Raw genomic sequence first — 24,965 nt, forward strand, 5'->3', positions numbered from 1 at the left:
ATCAGTACAGGAGGAACTCTGAATTGGGGTCATCTTCTCAATGTTATTTCAAGTATTCTGTTCAGCACCAGGCATCAGGAGCGCACTCTACTACCTATCAATAATAACGATAACACACCTGCCTTTCTGAGCCCGAAGTGGGAATTCAGCAGAAAGGATGAGTCATTTCTAAGGCCAAAAATCAATTCTCCAAACAGAAATATTTTACACATAGAATCACTCAGAAGAGTGGATTTCAACAGAAATATTTAGTTCTAGTTGCAAATGTGCCCATCATATAATTCTCTAAATGTAAAACTTGTCTAGATTTTCATCAACACTCCAAGGCTGGGGAACAATATACCATAAGGGAAGAAATCCGACTTAACATCAATGTGAACTGCCAGAACCCCCAACTTTTGGCACCACTAACTAGGTTCAGGCTGCAGTTCAAAATGAGATCCATTAGCATTCCAGAATGATTCGACTTTCCTACCACCATTCCAATTAAACAGAAGGTAACTGGGGGATCTTTTGAGTTAGCTAGTAATTATGGGAGCCAAAAAGTGAATTAACTTTGCAAGATGTTATGACAGAATTGAGGGTTTCTCCATCTCAGCACTACTGACATTTTGGGTTAGATAGTTCTTTGTTGCAGGGGGTTACCCTGTTCACTGCAGGATGCTCAGCAACATCCCTGACCTCCACCCACTAGAAGCCAGGAGGACCAGCTGTAACAACCAAAAATGTCTCAACACTACAAAACACCCCCTAGGGAACAAATTCACCACCAAGCAAGATCCACTGTAAAAGATGAAATAAAAGGCTTCATGTTTAATTCTCCAACACAATCATTATAAGGAAAATGAGTCAAACAGCAGCAATCTGCAAAATCTCTGCACATAACTACAGTTATTTTTCACTCCAACAGGAGGCTCAGAGTGGGTGTCCTCCTTTAAGAATGTCTTAACCTCTCAGCAGCCTGGCTTCTTTCCCCTTTCATATCAAAGGTCAAAATCACTCTATTCTAAAGATCCCACATCTTTCTTCTTAAGTCATCCAGCTCTCTTCTTGACCTCTCTACTGGAGCTGACATACCCGGCCTCCCCCATTCCAACCTGGTAATCTTAATTATTCCTCCAACTAACTCTCTGACCACTTCTCAGTCACTCCTTTTTCCTTCTCCTACTGCTCAATCCACGTCACTCTTAGAATTTATCCCCAACTTAATCAACGCTCCAGATTAACCAAAGTGTGCTTTTGTCTGTGAAGCATGCCAACCAATGCCCATGGCTCAGTGAATCCCCAAGGCTACGAGGTGTGAACCCCCAAGGCTATGAGGTCACTCCCTAGAACATTCATGAGTACTTGAGCTCCAACCAGGAGAGTTGCTCTTGTGCTTCCAGAGTCAGTTATGTATGTTGCCCAGCCTGTGTATACCAACTGTATTCATTACTGTAATTATGTGGTTTCAACTCTTCATAAGAAAGAAAATAAATTTTCTATGAAAACAAAATTGGATGCTACAGAAAGACTCAGGATGAGTTCCTTTTTAAAAATAGCTGTTGCCTTAGGTGGAGGCAAGATAAAAATCTAGGTTTTTGTATCTGCAAGTCTTTCAATTCCTTTTTAAAGACATTAAAACTGGAATGTGTACTCAATGCATTATGAATGTGGTTTATTAAAGAAAGGGGAAACTCCAGGTATTCTCAAAGAAAAACTCTGGGCTCTCTTTCAAAATATTGTTTAATAAATATATATTTTTAAGTTAAAATGCTACATACATTTACAAATCATTTTGTGACTGCTCACTTTAAAAACTTTCTTGATTACCCAACTACCAGAATCTTACGGCCCTCAGACAAGAGGGCTCCTATGTGTATAAAAATATTCTGTCCTCAGCCATCCCAGTGTAATATCTCATCTTCTTCTCTCAGCACTCTCTTCCACTCCCACGACTCAAGTCTTCAGAGTTGGTTTTCCCCAACCTTATTAAAGCCATCTCATCTGCTTTTGCCAGTGCTATTTCCAGTCTTCAGAGCACTGCTGAGCAAAGTCCTATAAATTAATACTTAAACAGGATTTAATGATAAGTATTCTTTAAGTACTTTACAACATGTGGAAATATTCAGTTTATCTCTAGGTGATTCCTTATTGACTGTCTTTCAGGACATGTTCAAAACTTGTACCATGTTCTTAAGAAAATTTCAGTAGGTTTATTCTCACTGCCTAGATGCTAATAGTATTTGGGAAAACCTACACCCCAATCCAACCTGACATGACCCCTGCTGGATGGTTTCACTCCCAAAAGATGCCCTGTTTGTTCATGACACTGTCCAACTGCCTACATGACAGTTCCACAATCTCTACGCTGAAAACAGTGGAAATATTAAGAATATTTAAATATTTAAAATGTCCCACATCAGGAAATAGTGTGACACAGCCATGGAATATTACACAGCTATTTAAAAGGTTGTGTGTATTACATAACAATATGGAAATATGCTGATGAATGTTAAGTAAGGTAGAAGACAAAGCTATACATATACCAATATAACGTATAAAAAAACATATATAGGAATATCCAACTGTGTTTGCACCAGTGGAATATGGATTTTTTTTTCTCTCTTTTCAAGTTTTTATACCAGTTATATTTAAAGAAGGGGGGCTTCCCTGGTGGCTCATTTAGTAAAGAATCTGCCTGCCAATGCAGGAGACGCAAGAGATGTAGGTTCAATCCCTGGGTCAGGAGGATTCCCTGGAAAAGGAAATGGCAACCCACTCTGGTATTCTGGCCTGGAAAGTTCCAAGCACAAAGGAGCCTGGCTGGCTACAGTCCATGTGGTCGCAAAGAGCTGGACACAATTGAGCATGGGAGAAAAGTCAATGTGACACCCCCAGACACAGTTTGCCATACAATGGACAAAGCATGATTTTGAGGGCGAATACAGGCCAGGTTCACAGGCTAGTTCTTCACAGTTTAGAGTAACATCACCTTCCCTAGATGTTGTAATAATTAGATGAGATAATGCATTAAAAAGCAACAGTGCCTAGAACGAGAAGGTATACAACAAAGATTCACTTCCTTTTCTTTCCCAGACCAACCTTAGAGATACCTATAATGACACAAGTCATTGAAAACTGAAACAACAGATCTATCTAGTAAATGTTGACTTCAGTCTCAGCATGTGAGATGAGCTAGGAATTAAATTCTCTTCAACTTGTTTACTAAATTAACGATATTACATTAGTTATCTTCTGCTATAAAGATATTGGGGGAAAATAAACTGTGCTCAATATTTCATGATATAAAACCAAAAGCAGTTTACATTAATATTAAACAGCATTCACAGAAGAGATGACTAAAAGATCTCTATGCTATATAAAATGAAAGAAATTCACATGTGCCACACAATTTATCTGACTCCGATGTTTTTCATCAGATTCTGCACACAACTGCCAAACCACCCTTTGTTAAATGCCATTCTGATCATGTTAGTCCTCCAATCAAACACCTACAGTCATTCTCTGCTGCCTATTTCAGTTCTAAAGGCCTTTATGTAAGGATGCTGCAGGCAAGGTGATGGAGAGGACAACCTATTCCAGGATAAGAAAGAAATACCTAGATCTCAAGCTGGGTGTTAATGGTACCCAGGGTCTTTCTAGCCCTACCAAAGATCTCAAATTTGGACACTCTCTCCCTTAATCCTGTTTTTGACTAGCTTGGCAAACCTGGGTGCTTCCCTCTCACAGATCCACAAACTGAAGCCTCTATACAGCTGCCAGGGGACAAGGACAGAGGAGTATTGGGGCTGTTAACAGGTACGGAAATTCTTTTGGGAGCGATGGAAATGCTTTGCAATTATATTATAAGTAGTAGTGATGGTTGCATAACACACTAAATATATTAAAAACCACTAAGTCGTATACTTTAAAATGCTGACCTTTATGTTATGTGGATTATATCTCAATAAAGAATAAAAAAAACTTCAAAAATCAGAGAAAATAATCATGTCACCTAAATTTTTAAAAAGATGAACAAGCAATATAATTTGCTGTTTAACAGGCAGACCCTGGAATCAGACCTCCTAGATCAGCATCTCACCTCTGTCACTTATCAAGTACATCACACCTTAGTAATTTACCACTCTGAGCCTCCATTCCCTCATCTGTAAAATGGGGACAATAACAGCACCCAACTCATAAAGCTGATGAAGGATTAAATAAAGACGGGAAAAGCACTCAGCAGTGCATGACACATCAGAAGTGCTATGTTAAGTGTTTGCTGGTTTCTTTATTAATACCAGCTCTGAAGAAGATGGGGGAAATGAGCATTCAAACCAGCTTTAAGAGTATAAACTGGCAGAACCTCTCATAGGAAAATGTGGCAGTATATATGGAAATTTAAACTGTCTCTATGTCTTAACCCCACAACTCTATTACTAGGAAATTATGATAGGGACAGAAGACAAAACATACAAAAGTGTACCTGCAAGACTGATAACGTCAGCTTTTTTATATAATAGCAAAGTGGAAAACAACCTAAGTGTCCACCCGTTGGGAATTAATTATATAAATTATTGATGAAATACTATGCAGTCATGAAAATATGTGACAGAAATACATATACTGATATGGAAGTACCGAGATCCATTGTGTAGTGCAAAAAAGCAGGTTATAAAACTATATAACTAATAGAACTACATGTAACCTTGTTCTGTATTTTCCATATAGTAAAACCATATAGTTATAATGTATATTTTGCAATATATACATGTTTATGTAAGTATTTTTAACTTTTGAAAGTATATTCAGTATATTTCCTACATCAAAAATTCTGAAATATCAACAAATAAATCTAAACACAAGAAAACACCCTTCTATTTCTATTTCCCTTTTGTTGGTGTTGTTACTCCACATAGCTTCTGGGATTTTAGTGTCGCTATGAGAGATCAAACCTGGGCCCAAAGCAGTGAAAGCACTGAGTCTTAACTATTGGACCACCAGGTAATTCCCATTTCTAGTTCTATTTCTAACCACTATTCCTTAGTGTCTGCAATACCAAATGGAATGGGAGGTAGCCAGGACCCAGATGTCACCCACAAAGACAAAAACCTACAAAACAAACTGCAAGTTATCACTGAAGAGCCTGATATTAACTATTTTAAAAGGACTTCACAAACTCTGGACATTATTATTAACAGAAAGAGTTCCAGATTTGGAGTTTTAACTATTCGATTAAGTAACTACATGAAATTGGCCAGGCACTAAAACTGAGAAACCCCAGTTCCCTAGAGTAAAAATGGGTATAATAATCCTTCGCAGGATAAAAAAGATTAAAACACACCTTTACACAAGACCACTGGAAACTATCAAGGATACTTTTCCCCACTGGGTGAAACCATCAAAACCAAAACTTTGACACCCACCCCAACCTTAAACCCCATTTTATAAAATAGTGAATAATCTTTTTTAAAAAACTAAGTTTAATTAAATGGTAATTAGGAAGCACTTGCTTCCCTCATAGCTCAGTTGGTAGAGAATCCATCTGCAATGCAGGAGACCCCGGTTCAATTCCTGGGTCAGGAAGATCCGCTGGAGAAGGGATAGGCTACCCACTCCCGTATTCTTGGGCTTCCCTTGTGGCTCAGCTGGTAAAGAATCCACCTGCTATGTGGGAGGCCTGGGTTCAACCCCTGGGTTGGGAAGATCCCCTGGAGAAGGGAAACACTACCCACCCCAGTATTCAGGCCTGGAGAATTCCATGGACTGTATAGTCCATGGGGTCGCAAAGAGTGGGACACGACTGAGCGACTTTCACTCTCTCAGGAAGCACTTATGCTCTGAACTTGAAGGAAACAATAGTAAATATAATCGCACAACCTAAGAAACATCTCAAACCACTTTATAGAGAAAAAAAAACTATGAAAAAAAATAATAAAGACTGAGCTGACATGTGAACAATAGAGAAGCTAAATATACAACAAGGTCATGAACAACAGAACTGAAATAGAAATATCATCAGTTTAGATTCCCTTGTAAAATAATATTATACAAAAGCTGACAAAAAAATAAGCTGAATTTAAAATTCCAAAAGATCTGATCTGGGAACAGTAGTGGCTCCCGGTTAAACAGAATATGCCAAAGCAAACATTAACATCAAGAAAAAAGTTCAGGGAATTCCCTGGTGGTCCAGTGGCTAAGACTGCACTCCCAATACAGGGGGCCTGAGTTCGATCCCTGGTCAGGGAACTAGACCCCACATGCCACAACTAAGAGCCTATGCAGCCAAATAAAAACAAATATTTTTTAAAAAAAGAAAAAAGTTCAAACATTTTTGGTATAAATGAAATAATCTCAGCACAAACATTAACAAGATACACTAAGAGGAGAATGGCAATCATCACAGATGTCTCTGTACATTTTTTCATATTCCTCAAATTTCTTACATCAAACAAATACTACTTTTAAAATAAAGAAAAAAAGGTCTGGGTTTTTTTCCTTTTCCTTTTTTTAATCATGGAAAAGACTCAGAGAATATTTGCACAAAAAAATGGGAGGAATGGTGCCATGGTTGAAAACGTAATACCTGCCAAAGTTTCTGAAGGCAGAAGAATAAGTTAAGAACTTTAGAACCTGAAATGACTTACCAAAAAATGATGAAACTACTGAGCCATGAAAAATACATGATACATGTAAAAAAGGAATAGATTCAAAGAGTAACAAAAGATTAACAGTAAATCATCTAATAAAGTAAAAGCAAATAGTGGGAGAGTTTTAAGAATTAAACATAGAATTTCACAGTGTGCAAGAAGAGTAGTATGCCAACTGCTAAATGTTTCAGTTCTCCCATGAGAGAAGCTAATAACAGAACTAATAGTAGGAATAATGAAAACAGTTCTGTTAAAACAATGTTTCTAACAATGCAAAAAAAAAGGGGGAGGGTGAGCAGGGGAAGGTAAACGGGTTGGCTTTATCTCCCAAACTTGCTTTTATAAAAACTGAAATTTACATGCTACTAAAGAAAGTCTAGAGATCTCTTCAAGAAAATTAGAGATACCAAGGGAACATTTCATGCAAAGATGGGCTCAATAAAGGACAGAAATGGTATGGACCTAACAGAAGCCGAAGATATTAAGAAGAGCTGGCAAGAATACACAGAAGAACTATACAAAAAAGATCTTCACAACCCAGATAATCACAATGGTGTGATCACTCACCTAGAGCCAGGTATCCTGGAACGTGAAGTTAAGTGGTCCTTAGGAAGCATCACTATGAACAAAGCTACTGGAGGTGATGGAATTCCAGTTGAGCTATTTCAAATCCTAAAAGATGAGGCTGTGAAAGTGCTGAACTCAATATGTCAGCAAATTTGGAAAACTCAGCAGTGGCTGCAGGACTGGAAAAGGTCAGTTTTCATTCCAATCCCAAAGAAAGGCAATGCCAAAGAATGTTCAAACTACTGCACAACTGCACTCATCTCACAGGCTAGTAAAGTAATGCTCAAAATTCTCCAAGCCAGGCTTCAACAGTATGTGAACCATGAACTTCCAGATGTTCAAGCTGGTTTTAGAAAAGGCAGAGGAGCCAGAGATCAAATTGCCAACATCCCTTGGATCATCGCTAAAGTAAGAGAGTTCCAGAAAAATATCTACTTCTGCTTTATTGACTATGCCAAAGCCTTTGACTGTGTGGATTACAACAAACTCTGGAAAATTCTGAAAGAGATGGGAATACCAGACCACCTGACCCACCTCCTGAGAAATCTGTATGCAGATCAAGAAGCAAGTCAGAACTGGACATGGAACAACAGACTGGTTCCAAATAGGGAAAGGAGTACGTCAAGGCTGTATATTGTCACCCTGGTTATTTAACTTATATGCAGGGTACATCATGAGAAACGCTGGGCTGGATAAAGCACAAGCTGGAATCAAGATTGCTGGGAGAAATATCAATAACCTCAGATATGCAGATGATACCACCCTTATGGCAGAAAGCAAAGAACTAAAGAGCCTCTTGATGAAAGTGAAAAAGGAGAGTGAAAAAGTTGGCTTAAAACTCAACATTCAGAAAACTAAGATCATGGCATCTGGTCCCATCACTTCATGGGAAATAGATGGGGAAACAGTGGAAACAGTGGCAGACTTTATTTTGGGGGGTGGGGGGGCTCCAAAATCACTGCAGATGGTGATTGCAGCCATGAAATTAAAAGACACTTACTCCTTGGAAGAAAAGTTATGACCAACCTAGACAGCATATTAAAAAGCAGAGACACTACTTTGCCATCAAAGGTCTGTCTAGTCAAAGCTATGGTTTTTCCAGTAGTCATGTATGGATGTGAGAGTTGGACTATAAAGAAAGCTGAATGCCAAAGAATTGATGCTTTTGAACTGTGTGTTGGAGAAGACTCTTGAGAGTCCCTTGGACTGCAAGGAGATCCAACTAGTCCATCCTGAAGGTAATAAGTCCTGAATATTTTTTGGAAGGACTGAGGCTGAGGCCGAAACTCCAATACTTTGGCCACCTGATGCAAAGAGCTGACTCATTTGAAAAGACCCTGATGCTCGGAAATATTGAAGGCAGGAGGAGAAGGGGACGACAGACGATGAGATTGTTGGATGGCATCACTGACTCAACGGACATGAGTTTGAGTAAATTCCAGAAGTTGGCAATGGACATGGAGGCCTGGCATGCTGCAGTCCATGGGGTCACAAAGAGTCAGACACAACTGAGCAACTGAACTAAACTGAAGGAAATCACATGCATAAGGAAATGAGGGATAATACATATGAACTTAAAAGATGGTTAGTTATAATAAAGACAATGACAAGTGTTGGTCAGAATGTGGAGAAATTGGAATCCTCAGACATTGCTGCTGAAAATGTAAAATGATGCAGCACTTTGGAAAACAGCTTGGCAGTTCCTCAAAATATTAAACATAGACTTACCATGTGACCCAGTAATTCTATTAATACTCCTAGGTATATACCCAAGAAAATTGAAAACATCTGTCCACAGGAAAGCTTGTACATGAATGTTTATAGCAGCATTATTCGTAATAGGTAGAAAGTGGAAACAAGTCAAATGTCCATCAGCTGATGAATGGATAAACAAAACATGGTATTATCCATACAATGGAATAGTATTTGGTCCTAAAAATCAGTGACATTCTGATCCATGCTACAACATGGATGAATCTTGAAAACAGTATGCTAAGTGAAAGAAGCCAATCACAAAACACCACATATTGTATGACTCCACTTATGTGCAATGTCCAAAACTGTTACATCTACAGCAAAAGACAGATTCGTGGCCTTCTCTGGTGGCTCAGACGGTAAAGTGTCTGTCTACAATGTGAGAGACCCGGGTTCGATCCCTATGTCGGGAAGATCTTCTGGAGAAGGAAATGGCAACCCACTCCAGTACTCTTGCCTGAAAAATCCCATGGATGGAGGAGCCTGGTAGGCTACAATCCATGGGGTCGCAAAGAGTCGGACACGACTGAGCGACTACACTTAAACTTAGGGCTGTGGGAGAGGTGTGTGGGGAGTGACTGCTAAAGAATATGAGGTTTCTTTGGAAAGGACAAAAATGTTCCAAAACTGACCATGGTGACGGCTGCACAACTTTGCAACTATACTAAAAACAACTGGATTTTACATCTTAAAAGATAATCACAATACTAAAGGGCATCACAAATATCATAATTACTTCACTTAATGTAAATGGGCTATGAAAGCAGAATGGTCTATATCTACACTGTGAAGTGAATCCCAACACTTAAAAGACAAACACAATAATAAAAATAAATGGAAAAATAAATAAATAAATAAAATCTATTTATCTGTCTGCAAAAAAAAAAAAGACAAACACAAATCCAAAACCAAATAGGCAATATTATGAGCTCAGGAGATTCTTTAAATCTACCTTACACAAAAATAAAAATTACAACAAAAAAATTAAACAAAAGCTATTCAGTGTATATGTCCCAAATAGCATAACAAAAATATACAAAAATGATACAAAAATAAACTTTTATTATAATTGGAGGCTTCAATGTTTCATTCACAATAGATGACAACATAAAGTATTAAAAGAATAAAACTGATATAAAGCATAAATTAAACCATTTCCTTTGGTAGGGGCCAACTTGGCAGAGTCAGGTTCAGAAAAGAAAGATTTAGATAGATATAGATAAAATATCAGGCTTCCCTTGTGGCTCAGATGGTAAAGAATCCGCTAGAAATGAGGAAGACCTGGGTTCGATCCCTGGGTTGAGAAGATCCCCTGGAGGAAGGCATGATAACCCACTTCAGTATTCTTGTCTGGAGAACCCTCTTGGACAGAGAAGCCTGGTGGGCTACAGTCCATGGGGTTGCAAAGAGTCGGACATGACCGAGCGTCTAGGCACGGCACACACAGCGCAGATAAAATATAGATACAGATGTGAGTAGATAGAAATATACACATATAGACAGATTTATATAGAGAAAGAGACTATGATACATCTAATGTGGTGAAACCTTAATTGGAATATCTGGGTATACTACTATAATTTATTTCTAAGTTTGAAATTCAGAAAATGTTTTAAACTTTAACTAAAATTAATAGCTACATAATAGGGGACTAAGAAGCTAAGGAAATAACACTTTCTTTTCTGAAGTATAAGTATCGTTCACAAAACGTGTTCTCACACTAGAATGCAGAGACACACCTAATTTCCAGTTTGGTTGGTTGGTTGTTTTGGCCTTGCTGTGCTGGTTGTGAGACCCTGCTCTCAGACCTTGCTCTCGGGGACTGACGCCATGCGCTCAGCACTGAAAGCATGGACTCCTACCACTGGACCACCAGGGAATTCCCCACCTAGTTCTTATAGGAAAACCTAAAGCTACATAACACATTCCTAGGCTACAATGCAAAACCACAAAACAATCTATCAGTAACATCTAAATTCCTAAGCTATACAAGGATGAGAGGATGTTTATCATAAAGGCCTGTGGTCTTAAGAAAATAGAAACAAAGTTCTGTTTCTTCCTCAAGAATTTAGAAGAGAAAAAAAGGGAAAGCTAAAATAGAGGAAGTGCTAAAACTAAGATATAAAATTAATAAAGGAAAACTAAATATGATAAAAATATCATTAGAGAACACTTCAAGGAAACTGGTATACAGTCAGAGATCATAGCAGGGTAGCTTTCAAATAGAAGAGGTAGGAGGCAGATTCAAGGCAAGACTTGAGAAGGGAAAGAAAGAATAAGGCAGAAGTTGCAAGGAGTTACGGGCAGGAGAGGGGATCAGATTGGAAAGGCTGGAAGCTGCAGAAAAAAGGATTTACATTCAACTTGGTGGTTGTGAGCAACAGCAATGAAGGAAGGATTACACACCAATTTGACCCTCCTCCAAACAGGTTCTACACCCCATATCAAGAGCATCACAATTCATCCTGCCTCCTATAGGAGGTGATCTAGAAGCTAAGGGAGAAAAAGATCAGTGAAAGGATGACTGGGTCGGGTCTAACAAGCTGAGGAGCTGATGCCCCATTAGACAACTCTGGAGAATTTTTGCCACGTGGAAAAAGCCTAATGGTATCAATACCTCCAAGTTCAAAAAGTGAAAGTGAAAGTCACTCAGTTGTGTCAGGACTCTTTGTGACCCCAAGGACTATACAGTCCATGAACTCTCCAGGCCAGAACACTGGAGTGGGTAGCCTTTCCCTTCTCCAGGGGATCTTCCCAACCCAGGGTTGAACCCAGGTCTCCTGCATTGCACACGGATTCTTTACCAGTTGAGCCACAAAGGAAGCCCAAGAATACTGGAGAGGGTAGCCTATCCCTTCTCCAGCGGAGCTTCCCGACGCAGGAATCGAACCAGGATCTCCTGCATTGCAGGTTGATTCTTTACCAACTGAGGCACTAGGGAAGCCCCGATAAGTTTAGAAAAGGCAGACCAAAATCCAGATTTTCAAGTGACACCTCAAGATCTTCAATGGCTAACAACCAACTCAATTTCTAAAAATAAAGTGCAGCCAAACAAAGCCTGAGTTCTCCCCATTTCCACTGTCATCTTTCACCACACCCCCTGACTCTTCTCCTCTTTCAATTCCAGACTTTGTTTTCTAAAACCACAATGTCACTCAAATCCTTTAAAAGCTTTCCTTTCTCTTCAGAGCAAGTGTCAAACCTTCAGTTCAGCCTTCAAGGCCTTCCTCTAATACAGTGGCAATTGTGTCAGACTCATCTCCTGCCTTCATCCCCACAGCCTAGTATCCCCAAATAGTCCCCTCGCTTCCCCATCTTTGTAGCTGGATTCCAGTGCCATTCCAAAGGCCTAGCGAACACTCTTTCCAACTCTCCTCAGGTTCTACGTTCATTCAGTCATTAACTCCACAAATAGGATGGGCACCTAATTTTGTGTCAGACATAGTTCGAGGCACAGGTGATGCAGTGGTGAACCAAAAAAAATACACAAAAATCCCTGCCCTCATGGATCTACACAGAGTCGTCAGAGAATAACACGTATAATAGGTCACAGGCTTCCCTGGTGGCTCAGAGAGTAAAGAATCCACCTGCAATGCAGGAGACCTGGGTTCTATCCCCGGATTGGGAAGATCCCGTAGAGAAGGGAATGGCTACCCAAGCCAGTATTCTTGCCTGGAGAATTCCATGAACAGAGGAGCCTAGTGGGCTACAATCCACGGGAGTCACACAAAGAGTGGGACATAACAGAGCGATTGACACAATTTTTCATATTAGGTCTCAGAGAAAAAGGTGCTTAGGAGACAAGAAAAAAAACACAAAGGAGGATTCGGGTATGAGAAGGCGAAGAAGGGGTGGGAGGTAGAAAAGGTTGCAATTTTAAGGCATCATTTTGAAAGTGAGGTTGAAGATGAGAAGGAGCTAAGGGATAAATAACTGGGACAAGAAGGTTCCAAGTAAAAGGAATGTCAACAACAAAGGCCTCAGGCAAAAGTATGACTGGTGTTTCAGGCTAACATTCTACTCTGCCCCTAAAGCCCAGTTCAAGAGCCACTTATTCGGGAAAACAGGAATTATTTTTTGATTCCCAGAAACAGGAATTATTCATTCCCTTAACACTGTATCAGTATCTTCCTTAGGGCACACCTTGTATAGTGGAAACCTTCACTGATCAATTAACCATAAAAGTCAGGTAGAGCAAGGAATCATTTTCTAAATGACATATACATATACAACCATTTTAAACTTCAAGCATATAAACAGACATTCATTTCCCCATGTATCATAGTATCAAGACCTTTTCTTTGAGTATGGGCCTGCCAAATGCAACTCCCCACTTCCTTGGAAAAACCACAATCATAATCCCTTACCTACAATGTCCATTTTCCTCCCTTTCACAGCAGAACAAGGCTTAAAAAATATCTGCAAAGTTTTCTAGGAGTAGAATCCTCCCAGATTTTTAAGGTTTCCCCAATCTGTTTTGGTTGAACTGACCACAGTTTAATTCACCGAAAGGCAATTATTTCAGCTTCATGCCTTTATCAAGTCTTTCCAAAGCAATTCATAAAAACAGCTGCTTTTTGCATTCACATTTCATCTATTTGAATAATATTTATTAATATTTATTTGTCTGTTTTGTTCACTGGTGTATCGTCTGTGCCTGTTAATTGAGTGATATTTATTATACCACTGGTATAAATAAATTTGACAACAAACACAACTGATTCTTGGTAAGCAGAGAAATCAAACGATACACAGATAAACCAGAGCAAAACGACCACTGGAGCATCTGTATGCTGTATGATTTGGATAATATGGTTCACTAAGGGAATGTTTAATACAGAAGGTTAAAATCAAGCCCAACAAAGGATCTGAAGAGACATTCCTCCAAACAAAATACCTAAATGGCCAATAAGCACATAAAAATGTGCCCAATGTCATCAGGGAAACAGAAATCAAAACCTCACTGATCCACTTCAACTAGGACTCCAACTAGAACAACTATAATCAAAAAGATAGTAACAAGTATTGGAGAGGATGTGGAGAAATTGGAACCCCTGTATGTTGTTGATGAAAATCTACAATGGTTGCAGCTGCTTTGGGAAACAGTTTGCCAGTTTCTCAAAACGTTAAACGAGAATTGAAAACATAGGTCCACACAAAAAAAACTTGTATGTGTATGTTCACAGCAGCATTATTCGTAACAGCCAAAATGTGGAAAACAGCCCACTGTCCATTAGCTAACGGAAAAGCAAAAAGGTGCCACATATATCCATACTACGGAGTATTACTCAGCCATAAAAAGGAATAAAGTTCTGATACATGGATGACTCCTGAAAAAATCATGCTAAGTGAAAGAAGTCTATCACAAAAGGCCACATACTATATGATTCCCTTTATGTGCAATGTTCAAAACAGGCAGATCCATAAGGTCAGAAAGATTAGTAGTTGTTAAGGACTGGGGGAGGGCGGGTGAAGAAGAATATGGAATCACTGTTAATAAGTACAGGATTTGGGGGGAGTGAAATGTTCTGGAATTAGATAGTGGTGATGGTTGTATGACTGTGTAACTATACTTAAAATCACTTTAACTGTACACCTTTAAAAAACTCCATTGCTGTCAGTGTTCAATAAATGCTTATTATTGAGGGAGTGGGGGAAAGGGGGAGAAAGCCCAGATGTACTAAACATTTCCTGCATATATTTTTAAGAGGTTAACCAACCACTTCTGTTGGAATATAAGGCCTTTGAAGGGAGGGATGACCTCTAATATATTTCCCTTAATATCTAGTATATTAGATCATACTAAGCAGGTATTCAATCAAGGTTCAACACTCACATATCACATACCAGGGATTTAGAAGTGTCCTGATCAAAATATTATACCAATTACAAAAAAACTCATTTTATTCCCCAAAATCCTGAATTGCCACTAACAAAGCACTTAGTTCCTATTTGTTTATTTTTGCTTTTATTTCCATTACTCTAGGAGATGGATCCAAAAAAACACTGCTGCAATTTATGTCAAAAGAGTGTTCTGCCGATGTTTTCCTCTATAAGTATCAAAGTATCTGCTCTTACATTTAGGTCTTTAATCCATTTTTAATTTGTATATGGTTATTAGAGAATGTTCTAGTTTCATTCTTTTATTTATTTTTTCACAGCGCTGCAGATCATCTTGCAGGATCTTAGTTCCCTGACTAGGGATCAAACCCAGGACCTGGCAGTTAAAGTGCCAAGTCCTAACCACTGGACAAACCAGGATGTTCCCTCTAGTTTCATTCTTTTCCATGTGGCTGTCCAGTCTTCCCAGCACCACTTACTGAAGATGACTGTTTCTTCTCCACTGCATATTCTCGCCTCCTTTGTCCTAGATTATTTGACCGCAAGTGTGTGGGTTTATTTCAGGGCTTTCTATCCTATTCCATGCATCTCTATGTCTGTTTTTGCGCCAGTAGCATACAGTTTTGATGACTGTAGCTTTGTAGTACAGTCTGAAGTCAGGGAGCTGGTTTTCTCCACCCCCGCAGTTTCTCAACATTGTTTTGGCTATTGGGGGTTTTTTATGTTTCCATACAGATTTTTTTAAACACCTATTTACTTATGTATTTACTTATTTATTTATTTTTGGCTGTGCCTGGTTGTCCTTATAACCTCCATGCTCTTCACCGCTGTGCTCAGGCTTGCTCTAGTTGGGGTGAGCACAAGCTACTCACTGCAGTGGCTCCTCCTGTTGTGGAGCACAGGGTCTAAGGTGCAAGGGGCTCAGCTGCCCCGAGGCATCTGGGATTTCAGTTCGCAGACCAGGGATCAAACATGTGTCCCATGCACTGGCAAGCAGATTCCCAACCACTGGACCACGAGAGAAGTCCTTCCGCATAGACTTTTTAAATTTTTGTTCCATTTTTGTGAAAAATACCATCGGTAATTTGACAGCAGATTGCCTTGGGTAGTATGGTCATTTTAACAACATTGATTCTTCCAATCCAAGAACACTGTCTATCTTTCCCTCTGTTTGTGCCATGTTCAATTTCTTTCATTAGCATCTTAGAGTTTTGGAATACAGGTCTTTTGTCTCCTTAGGTAGATTTATTCCTAGGTATTTTTATTATTTTTGATGTGATGGTAAATGGGATTGTTTCCTTAATTTCTCAATGAGAAACTTCTCTTAATATGAAGTTTATATCATCCATTTATATCATTCTTAACCACACCACAATCCAGAGAATCCACTTCCAATTTCTGCGACATTTTAAAAACCTACTTCAAATTCTCCACCTTACATCTCTCGCCAATGCAGCTTGCTGGTCTCTTTAAACGTTTTTCTCTTTAACCCCATTCCCTAAAATAGCAATGTCTCACATGTTTAGCCTCATTTGTTCTTCTCTAACACCCTAGAGCCAAAAAGGACTGTTATCATTATCTTCACATTACAAATAAAAAAAAAGCAGCAAGGCTAAGGTCACCTGGTCTCCTGGGCTCAAGGTTAATTTTTCTTCACATAAATCATGTATTTCCAAACATTTTTCTCTTTGAATAAACATGAAACCTCTCTGGTAAGGTAGATTTTTTTAAAATAAGAAGTACAGGGCTTCCCTGGTGGCTCAGTGGTAAAGAATCTGCCTGCTAACACAGGAAACACAGGTTCAATTCCTGATCCGGGAAGATCCCACACACTGTGGAGCAAGTAAGCCCATGCGCCACAACTATTGACTCGGTGCTAGAGCCAGGGAGCTGCAACTACTGAACCCACATGCTGCAACTACTGAAGCCTGCACACCTCAGCGCCTGCGCTCTGCAACAAGAGAAGTCAGCACAGTCAGAGGCCACGACCAGAGAGGAGCCACAGCTCACCGCAACGAGAGAAAAGCCTGCGCAGCAAGCAAGACCCAGTGCGGCCAAAAATAAAAATAAGTAAAAATTATCAAAAATAGCAAGCACAAACAAGATAACAATCGCTAAGTATAAAGTCTAGAATGAGTAGAAAGCTTAGACAAGAGAACAACTTTAAAAAAAGGGGGGGGGGGTTGTTCTGAACAAGAAGCAATAAACAAAGGGCTCACTGCTTAGGAAAGATGTAACATCAAGAGGCGACAGGGACAAGCAGACCCTTTCAGTTTCTTCTCTGCTTCAGTAATCTTCACCAAAGAACATGACCTTCAAAAAATGGGAAGGCAGACCCTGATAAAATGGAGCTAACATCTAAGGGAAGTGGCAAAGAAAGCGGACAGTAATGGAATAGAGAGCTAGTTCAAAGGAATCTGCTTCTGATCCAAACAAATCACATTCCATAATGCTGAAAAAAAAACTTTTAAGATCTGACTACTGATTATCTAAGCTATCTTGACAAGATGCCAGAAGACCAGAAAGGAAAGAATGCATTCTCAGTTTTCAAAAAAGAAAAACCAAACCCAGAAAAAACATCCATAGGTAAAGGATATGCCACATATCCACTGAAAAACTCTAGAATGGGTCAATAAGTTTTTTAACACAATGAAAAGAAAAACCCACCATGGGCTCTCAATTAAGGCAGACTATTGGACATTTGCTTTTTGATACAACTACTAAAAATGGAAAAGGGATGGTACAGATATATATATACTGATTCTAACAAGACAATCTGACAGAATCTTTTAATGATACACTGGTGAACAAATTGGGAAAATGTTGAACAGCAGAAGCTCAAAAATCTGTCATATACAACTAGGAAGATACATAGCTGGTTGAACATCCGGCTGATTAATGTATCAACATCAACCAATCTGGAAAGAAGTCTACAGTAAAATATCAGAGATTTCGATACTTTTCCATGATCTAAACAACTGTGATTAATTTAATGAATCCACAGACTTTCTCCTTACATTTACAAGGGCCACAGGACTGTGAGTGAGCCAACTCACATAGCCTGACAGTATCAGTTTTCAGAAAGGTCAGAATAGGTTGAAACAATGGTCGAAAACCCAAAATGAAAATTAACAGGCAGTCAAGGCCAGTATTTAGATTTTAAAACTCAAACATGTAAAGGAGTAAACCAGTTTATGTGGGAAATGCCTAGGTAATAAAAGCTACTAAAAAAAAAAAATCAATGCACAATCTCACGCTGCATTAATAGATGCATACATCATAAGAAATGCTGCACTGGATGAAGCACATGCTGGCATCAAGATTGCTGGGAAAAATATCAATAACCTCAGATATGCAAATGACCCTTATGCAGATGATACCACCCTTATGGCAGAAAGCAAAGAAGAACCAAAGAGCCTCTTGATGAAAGCGGAAAAGGAGAGTTAAAAGGTTGGCTTAAAACTCAACATTCAGAAAACTAAGATCATGGCATCTGGTCCCATCACTTCATGGCAAATAGATGGGGAAACAGTGCAAACAGTTCAGTTCAGTTCAGCCGCTCAGTCGTGTCTTGACTCTTTGCAATCCCATGGACTGCAGCATGAGAGCCTCCCTGTCCATCACCAACGCCGGGAGTTTACTCAAACTCATGTCCCTTGAATAAGTGATGCCATACAACCATCTCATGCTGTGTTGCCCCGTTCTCCTCCCACCTTCAATCTCTGCCAGCATCAGGGTCTTTTCAAATGAGCCCCTTCTTCGCATCAGGTGGCCAAAGTATTGGAGTTTCAGCTTCAGCATCAGACCTCCCAATGAATATTCAGGATAGATTTCCTTTAGGATGGACTGATTGGATCTCCTTGCTGTCCAAGGCACTCTCAAGAGTCTTCTCCAACACCACAGTTCAAAAGCATCAATTCTTCAGCACTCAGCTTTCCTTATAGTCCAGCTCTCACATCATACATAACTACTGGAAAAACCATAGCTTTGACTAGATGGACCTTTGTTGGCAAAGTAATGTCTCTGCTTTTTAGCATGCTGTCTAGGTTGGTCATAACTTTTCTTCTAAGGAACAAGCATCTTTTAGTTTCATGGCCCCCCAAAAAATAAAGTCTGCAACTGTTTCCACTGTTTCCCCATCTATTTCCCATGAAGTGATGGGACTGAATACCATTATCTTAGTTTTCTGAATGTTGAGCTTTAAACCAACATTTTCACTTTCCTCTTTCACTTTCATCAAGAAGCTCTTTAGTTCCTCTTCACTTTCTGCCATAAGGGTGGTGTCATCTGCATATCTGAGGTTATTGCTGTTTCTCCCGGCATTCTTGATTCCAACTTGTGCTTCATCCAGCCCAGCGTTTCTCATGATGTAGTCTGCATAGAAGTTAAATAAGCAGGGTGACAATATACAGCCTTGACGTATTCCTTTCCCCATTTGGAACCAGTCTTTTGTTCCATGTCCAGTTATAACTGTTGCTTCTTAATCTGCATACACATTTCTCAGGAGGCAGGTCAGGTGGTCTGGTATTCACATCTCTTTAAGAATTTTCCAGTTTGTTGTAATCCACACAGTCAAAGGCTTTGGCATAGTCAATAAAGCAGAAATAGATGTTTTTCTGGAACTCTCTTGCTTTTTCGATGATCCAACGGATATCAGCAATTTGATCTCCGATTCCTCTGCCTTTTCTAAATCCAGCTTGAACATCTGGAAGTTCACAGTTCACGTACTATTGAAGCCTGGCTTGAAAAATTTTGAGCATTACTTTGCTAGCGTGTGAGATGAGTGCAATTGTGCCGTAGTTTGACTGGAAACAGTGACAGACTATTTTCGGGGGCTCCAAAAACACTGCAGATGGTGACTGCAGCCATGAAATTAAAAAATACTTACTCCTTGGAAGAAAAGCTATGATCAACCTAGAGAGCATATTAAAAGGCAGAGACATTACTTTGCCAACAAAGGTCCATCTAGTCAAAGCTCTGGTTTTTTTCAGTAGTCATGTATGGATGTGAGAGTTGGACTATAAAGAAAGCCGAGTGCCAAAGAACTGATGCTTTAGAATTGTGGTGTTGGAGAAGAGTCTTGAGAGTCCCTTGGACTGCAAAGAGATCCAACCAGTCCATTCTAAAGGAAATCAGTCCTGAATATTGGAAGGACTGATGCTGAAGCTGCAACTCCAACACTCTGGCCACCTCATGCGAAGTGTTGACATCAGGAAAAGACCCTGATGCTGGCAAAGATTGAAGACTGGAGGAGAAGGGGACAACAGAGGATGAGATGGTTGTATGGCATCACCAACTCAATGGACATGAGTTTGCGTAAACTCTGGGAGTTAGTGATGGACAGGGATGTCTGGCGTGCTGCAGTCCATAGGGTTGCAAAGAGTCAAGACACGACTGAGTGACTGAACTGAACTGAATGTCCAAACTGGACTTCCCTAGCGGATCAGTGGTAAAAAAAAAAATCCACTGGCCAATGAAGGAGACACGGGTTTGATCCCTGGGTCAGGAAGATCCCATAGAGAAGGAAATGGTAACCCACTCCAGTATTCCTGCCTGGGAGATCCCATGGACTGAGAAGCCTGGCAGGCTACAGTCCATGGGGTCGCAAAAGAGTCAGACAAGACCTAGGAACTAAATGGCGGCAACAACACATGTCCAAACTGCAGTACTATAGCTCTCTAATTAATCAACTCTAAAAAATTCATTTTCCATGTGAATTACTCCCAGATCTTCATCCTAGGAACAATTACAACAAGAATCTACAAACACCATTTAGTTAAAACTCTTAGTTTTAGATCCAGAGTTATTCAAGTATATCTTAGCATTAGAAACGTTTTCTTTAATAGGCTTCATTTATTTGTATACATATCGAAATATCAATATACCCTTGAAATAAGGCTCAGATATTATTAAATCCAAATCCCTTTAATAAAAGAGGAAATTAAGAAAATTAAGTAACTTGCTCCAAATCATACAGTTGCCTAGCAAGGGCCACAATCCCCAAATTGTTCCTTTTTCTCTACACCATCTGGGTTTTCAGCCCTCTGTGTCTTTTTTTTTAAACTTCTACTATCCACCAGAGTTAGCAAGCATACCCAAAAAACATCTATCAATACACACTTTATAGTGCTAAGGACAAATTAGCTCAGCAAGAACAAATAACCACAGCACATTATCCCATAAAATATTTTGACATGGTGTGATCACTTACAAGTTTGATAGCCAATATTTGTTACAAAAGGGCATGCTAACATACTAATGACTTTTATTCTTAACCATTAAAGTGTGATTATGTATTAAAGCATTATCCCATATTCCACTCAACATTAGAAAAATAAAGTAAAAGTTATTACACGGATGGAAAAGCTTTTAATGGACATGCTATTGTTTACTGTGCTCATAACCCCTCCCCCATCATAAAATATGCCATTATGAAAATTACTAAAAGACTTTAGACCTTCAAACCTAAACAGCAGGCCAAAGGTTTTCTTGATTTAGGGTAGTATAAACATCAGTGCTGAGGCCCACTTGCTCCCTCACTCCCCCAGAAACAATGCCCCTTCAAGAGCTCTTTGGGTACAAAGGTTGTCTGGCAGGCTAACCAAAGGATTCTCGGCGACCTGAAGTCCAATCTCTCTTCAGCCCCACCCCCGACCTCCATGCCTCTTCTCCCACCCTTCATTTAAAGAACACAAGTGGAAAATAAGAACTGATAGAAGGGCAAGTTAGCCAGGCTGTGGCTTATGATCACCAGCATCTGCCAGGCCAGCTCCAGGAGGACCTACGCACCCCTAAATGAGACCTGGAAGCCTCTCTTTGCTCCAGGGCTCCTCTGGGACCCGTCGTGAAAGGAAGAGGGAACTTTGCTGCCAGGATCCCCTCCTCCCCAGTCTCGTCCATACGGCCCCAGCAAGCTCTTTGTTTGCAACAGCTGTGGGGGGGCAGGCGGCCTTGGAGAGAGGGGAGAGGTCACTCCCTCGCTCCCGCGGCTGCCAATCTCCAAGCCCTCCTGCAAAACAGCCCAACGCACGCACAGGACTATTCCCTCGGAACCGGTTCCCTCTTCACACACCTTAAGCCCGGGCACACCTTTCTGCACAGAGGCACTCTCGGAGACCCAATTACCTCTTTCTCTTACCCACATCCTACACTGGATGATGATTCCCTAGCTAACCTCCCTCTGAATCCACACACACGGGGTTTACGCCAGGACCCCCTTCCTTCCTCCTCAATGTATACGCCGGCACATCCCCGAGCCGCGGGCTTCACCCAGCACGTCGCACACAACAGAGGGTCACTTCCACGGCCCCAGGACTTGCCCGGCTCATATCCACAGACGCGGGGTCACTCCGAGCCCGGAGCGCCCACCTCTCAACCCAAAAGACACACACAGAGTCACGCTCCATGGCCGATCTGCGACCTCTGGGCCAGCCGCTCCCCTTCCCCACACGACCCCTCAGAGACCCCAGTGCCCCCCAAGAAGGAACCTCTCCAGCGCACGGTCACTCCCCCGGCCCCTCATCGTCACACAAGCAACAGAAAAGCCCTGCCTCGGGCCGCCCCTTCCCTCCCCTGAGCCTTCACAACACAAACATGCGCTCCCGCGTGCACACCCACGACCACACCGGGAGCCCCGGCCGGCTGCCTCCCACTTGCCGGCCCGGCCTCCTCCCCTCCGCACAAGCCCGGCCGCCCGCGCCCAGCCACTTGGCACACACGGACGCACGCACGGCCACTCCCCGGCCCCACGCGGGTCCCCAAGCCCGCATCGCGCGCTCGCGCCCCGCCCGGAGCCCTCGCTCACCCTCGGCCCGGCTCCCGGGACGCCCCACGCCCCGGCCTGGCCGGGCCGCGTCGCGGGGACCAGGCGGGAGGAGGCGCGGGGGCGGAAGGAAGGAGGGGCCGCAGAGGCGCGCTCCGGCCGGTCTTACCTGAACAGTTGATGCTCTTGCCTTTGCCGCCGGGACAGTCCCCGCCGCCGCCGCCACCCGGGGGCTGGTTGGACGCGCGGCTCCCGGGCAGAGAGAAGGCGAAGAGCAGAAGCACCGACGTGTAGCAGCAGAAGGCGAGCGGGGGCGCGGCCGGCAGCCGGAGAGGCGCCTCAGCGGCCACGACGCCCATGGCTGGCGCCCCTGGACGGCGGGAAGCGCAGCGAGCCGCAGGCCCGGGGCATCCAGCCGCGCGCCGGGAGCCCCGCCGCTGCCTCGGCGCCTCCTAGCAGCCGCGCCGCTGCGCCGGGGAGCGGCCCCTCAGCATCCCCGCCCCACCCGCAGCGCCCGCAGGCCCGGGCCAGCCGCGCTCGGGACGGAGTCGGAGGGTCGGGGCGAGTGCGCGCGAGCGTGCGAGCCCGCGCGGGGAGACCGATGCCGGGGCACGAGCGGGCGCGCGGGCGCGCGCGGCGGGCGGGGGTCGCGGGGCAGGGTCAGGCCCAGCCCCTCGCTCGACTCCTCGCCTTCCCTTTGTGTCCGCGGCCGTCGCCGCCGCGTCACAAAGACCCCGGCCCGCCCGGTGCGGGGCGCGTGACAGAGCCGCCGGCGGGAGGGGTGGCTGCGACCCCGCCCCGCGCACACCCCCAGCGCCCGCGCCCGCAGCTCCGCCCCCGCCCGCGGCCGGCGCCGCCTCCGGGGGAGCTATTGTTCCTGCGGTGGGGCGGGAGCCCTGGCGGGGGTTCGGGGGCGCGGCCGCCCTTCGGTCCTGCCACCCGGGGCCCGCGGGCGCCGAGCGGGCTCCGAAGGCGTTACCCTGACAGACGTTTTTGCCGCCCTTTTGTGAGCGTTTTTGAAGCGTTTCCTTGGCCCAGCAGTTTGGCCGGGAAAAGGGCAGGTGGGCTATTAGATAGCTATTTCCTAGGTGAAGAACAGCCGCGGGAAGTGAAGGTGACTTGTCCAAGGTCACCTACGAGGAAGACGGGCAGGACCCCAGAATTAGAACTCACGTTCTGACTCCAGCTTTGTCGTTCTTAGAGATGGGGGTAAATGGCTGAATTAGCGGGATCCTCACCCTTACCCTATTCCCACAAACACCAACTGAATTTAAAATAGTTTTTAAAATTCTGTATTGCCCTCTCTCACTAAGAATAGCTAATATTTGGATAGAATTTTCATACGTACAAGACCTGACAAATTCCCTCCAGTTCTTTCTGACGGCCCTACAAAGGAGTTTTCACTCTCATCCCTCTTCTACAGAGGAGGAAGTTGAGAGCCAGAGGAGAAAAGTGATCCGACTCCCAACCCAGGGCTCTTCCTGCCATACTGCGGAATGAGTGAGACCCAGCCACAGCAATAAAATGATGGACGGAACTGTTTGAAATTCCTCTACTTTTTTCATTCTATTATGCTGCCTGTCACCTCAGAAGGAATTTATAAATCTCGTTGAAAAACTGATGAATTTGACAAAATTTTTTAATGTGTGGAAAGCTGCCACGGGCAAAACCACCCTAGGGATAATTTCTTCAATGTAAATAGGAGACAACACAATATAAATTAGAAATAAAAGGTTGATAGAGTAAAAAAAAAAAAAAATGGGGTGCTAACGTCTTATTCACATTACTTAAATACAGACAATAAATATATAAAAAGATATTTAAACCCAGCAGTAGTAAAAGGCAGATTAAACCGACAAGCTTTCTTTTCCTGTTGATGACTAAAAGAGATAAAAGAAATGACAAAGTGAAAGCTGCTCAGTCGTGTCCAACTCTTTGCTACCCCATGGACTATACAATACAGTCCATGGAATTCTCCAGGCCAGAATACTGGAGTGGATCGCCCTTCCCTTCTCTAGGGGATCTTCCCAACCCAGGGATTGAATTCTGGCCTCCGGAATTGCAGGCGGATTCTTTACCCAGCTGAGCCACAGGGGAAGCCCCAAAGAAATGACAAAACCTTGCTTTATTAATTTATGTTTGAGGTGAGCAATTCAACTATATATCAGAAACCTTTAAAACATTTATCCTTTAACCTAGCAATTCCAAGAATTGAAATTTATCCTGAAGAAATAATTGGACAAGAGCACAAAATGTCTATATGAATATCCATCACAGCCTTTTTGTAATAGTTAATATCATCTAAATGTCCATCTGTGGGAACTAAAGTATGGTACCTGTTTTTGCAATGGAGTATTATGCAGCTTTAGCAATGATGACTAGGTTAGTGTTTACTGAAATGGAAAAAA

General features: G+C 42.1%; 2 protein-coding genes across 3 annotated transcripts in view; one reads left to right on the forward strand and one right to left on the reverse strand.

Annotated features, from left to right (window-relative positions):
* TMEFF1 (transmembrane protein with EGF like and two follistatin like domains 1) overlaps positions 1–23,277 on the reverse strand; it is a 93,026-nt gene extending 69,749 nt beyond the window's left edge. The window contains exon 1 of one of the 2 annotated variants that reach the window (XM_070459370.1): positions 22,727–23,277. In XM_070459370.1, the coding sequence (XP_070315471.1) occupies positions 22,727–22,916 (190 nt within the window). In that variant the 5' untranslated portion in view covers positions 22,917–23,277. The remainder of the gene's footprint in view (positions 1–22,726) is intronic. The other variant, XM_070459369.1, reaches the window with a different exon arrangement.
* LOC110140966 (proline-rich protein HaeIII subfamily 1-like) lies at positions 23,159–24,094 on the forward strand. Its single transcript, XM_070459372.1, has 2 exons — positions 23,159–23,618; positions 23,981–24,094. The coding sequence occupies exons 1-2, from the start codon at positions 23,159–23,161 to the stop codon at positions 24,055–24,057; spliced, it is 537 nt and encodes a 178-aa protein (XP_070315473.1). The 3' UTR covers positions 24,058–24,094.
* Positions 24,095–24,965: the final 871 nt, after the last annotated feature.

The sequence above is a fragment of the Odocoileus virginianus genome, chromosome 31 (genome assembly GCF_023699985.2).
Source record: "Odocoileus virginianus isolate 20LAN1187 ecotype Illinois chromosome 31, Ovbor_1.2, whole genome shotgun sequence".
Taxonomy (NCBI): Eukaryota; Metazoa; Chordata; class Mammalia; order Artiodactyla; family Cervidae; genus Odocoileus; species Odocoileus virginianus.

Coding starts and splice junctions, on each gene's coding strand:
- LOC110140966 (XM_070459372.1), top strand. CDS start 23,159: ATGCCGGGGCACGAGCGGGCGCGCGGGCGCGCGCGGCGGGCGGGGGTC. Junction 23,619..23,980: donor TTTGGCCGGGAAAAGGGCAG/GTGGGCTATTAG, acceptor CCTCTTCTACAG/AGGAGGAAGTTGAGAGCCAG.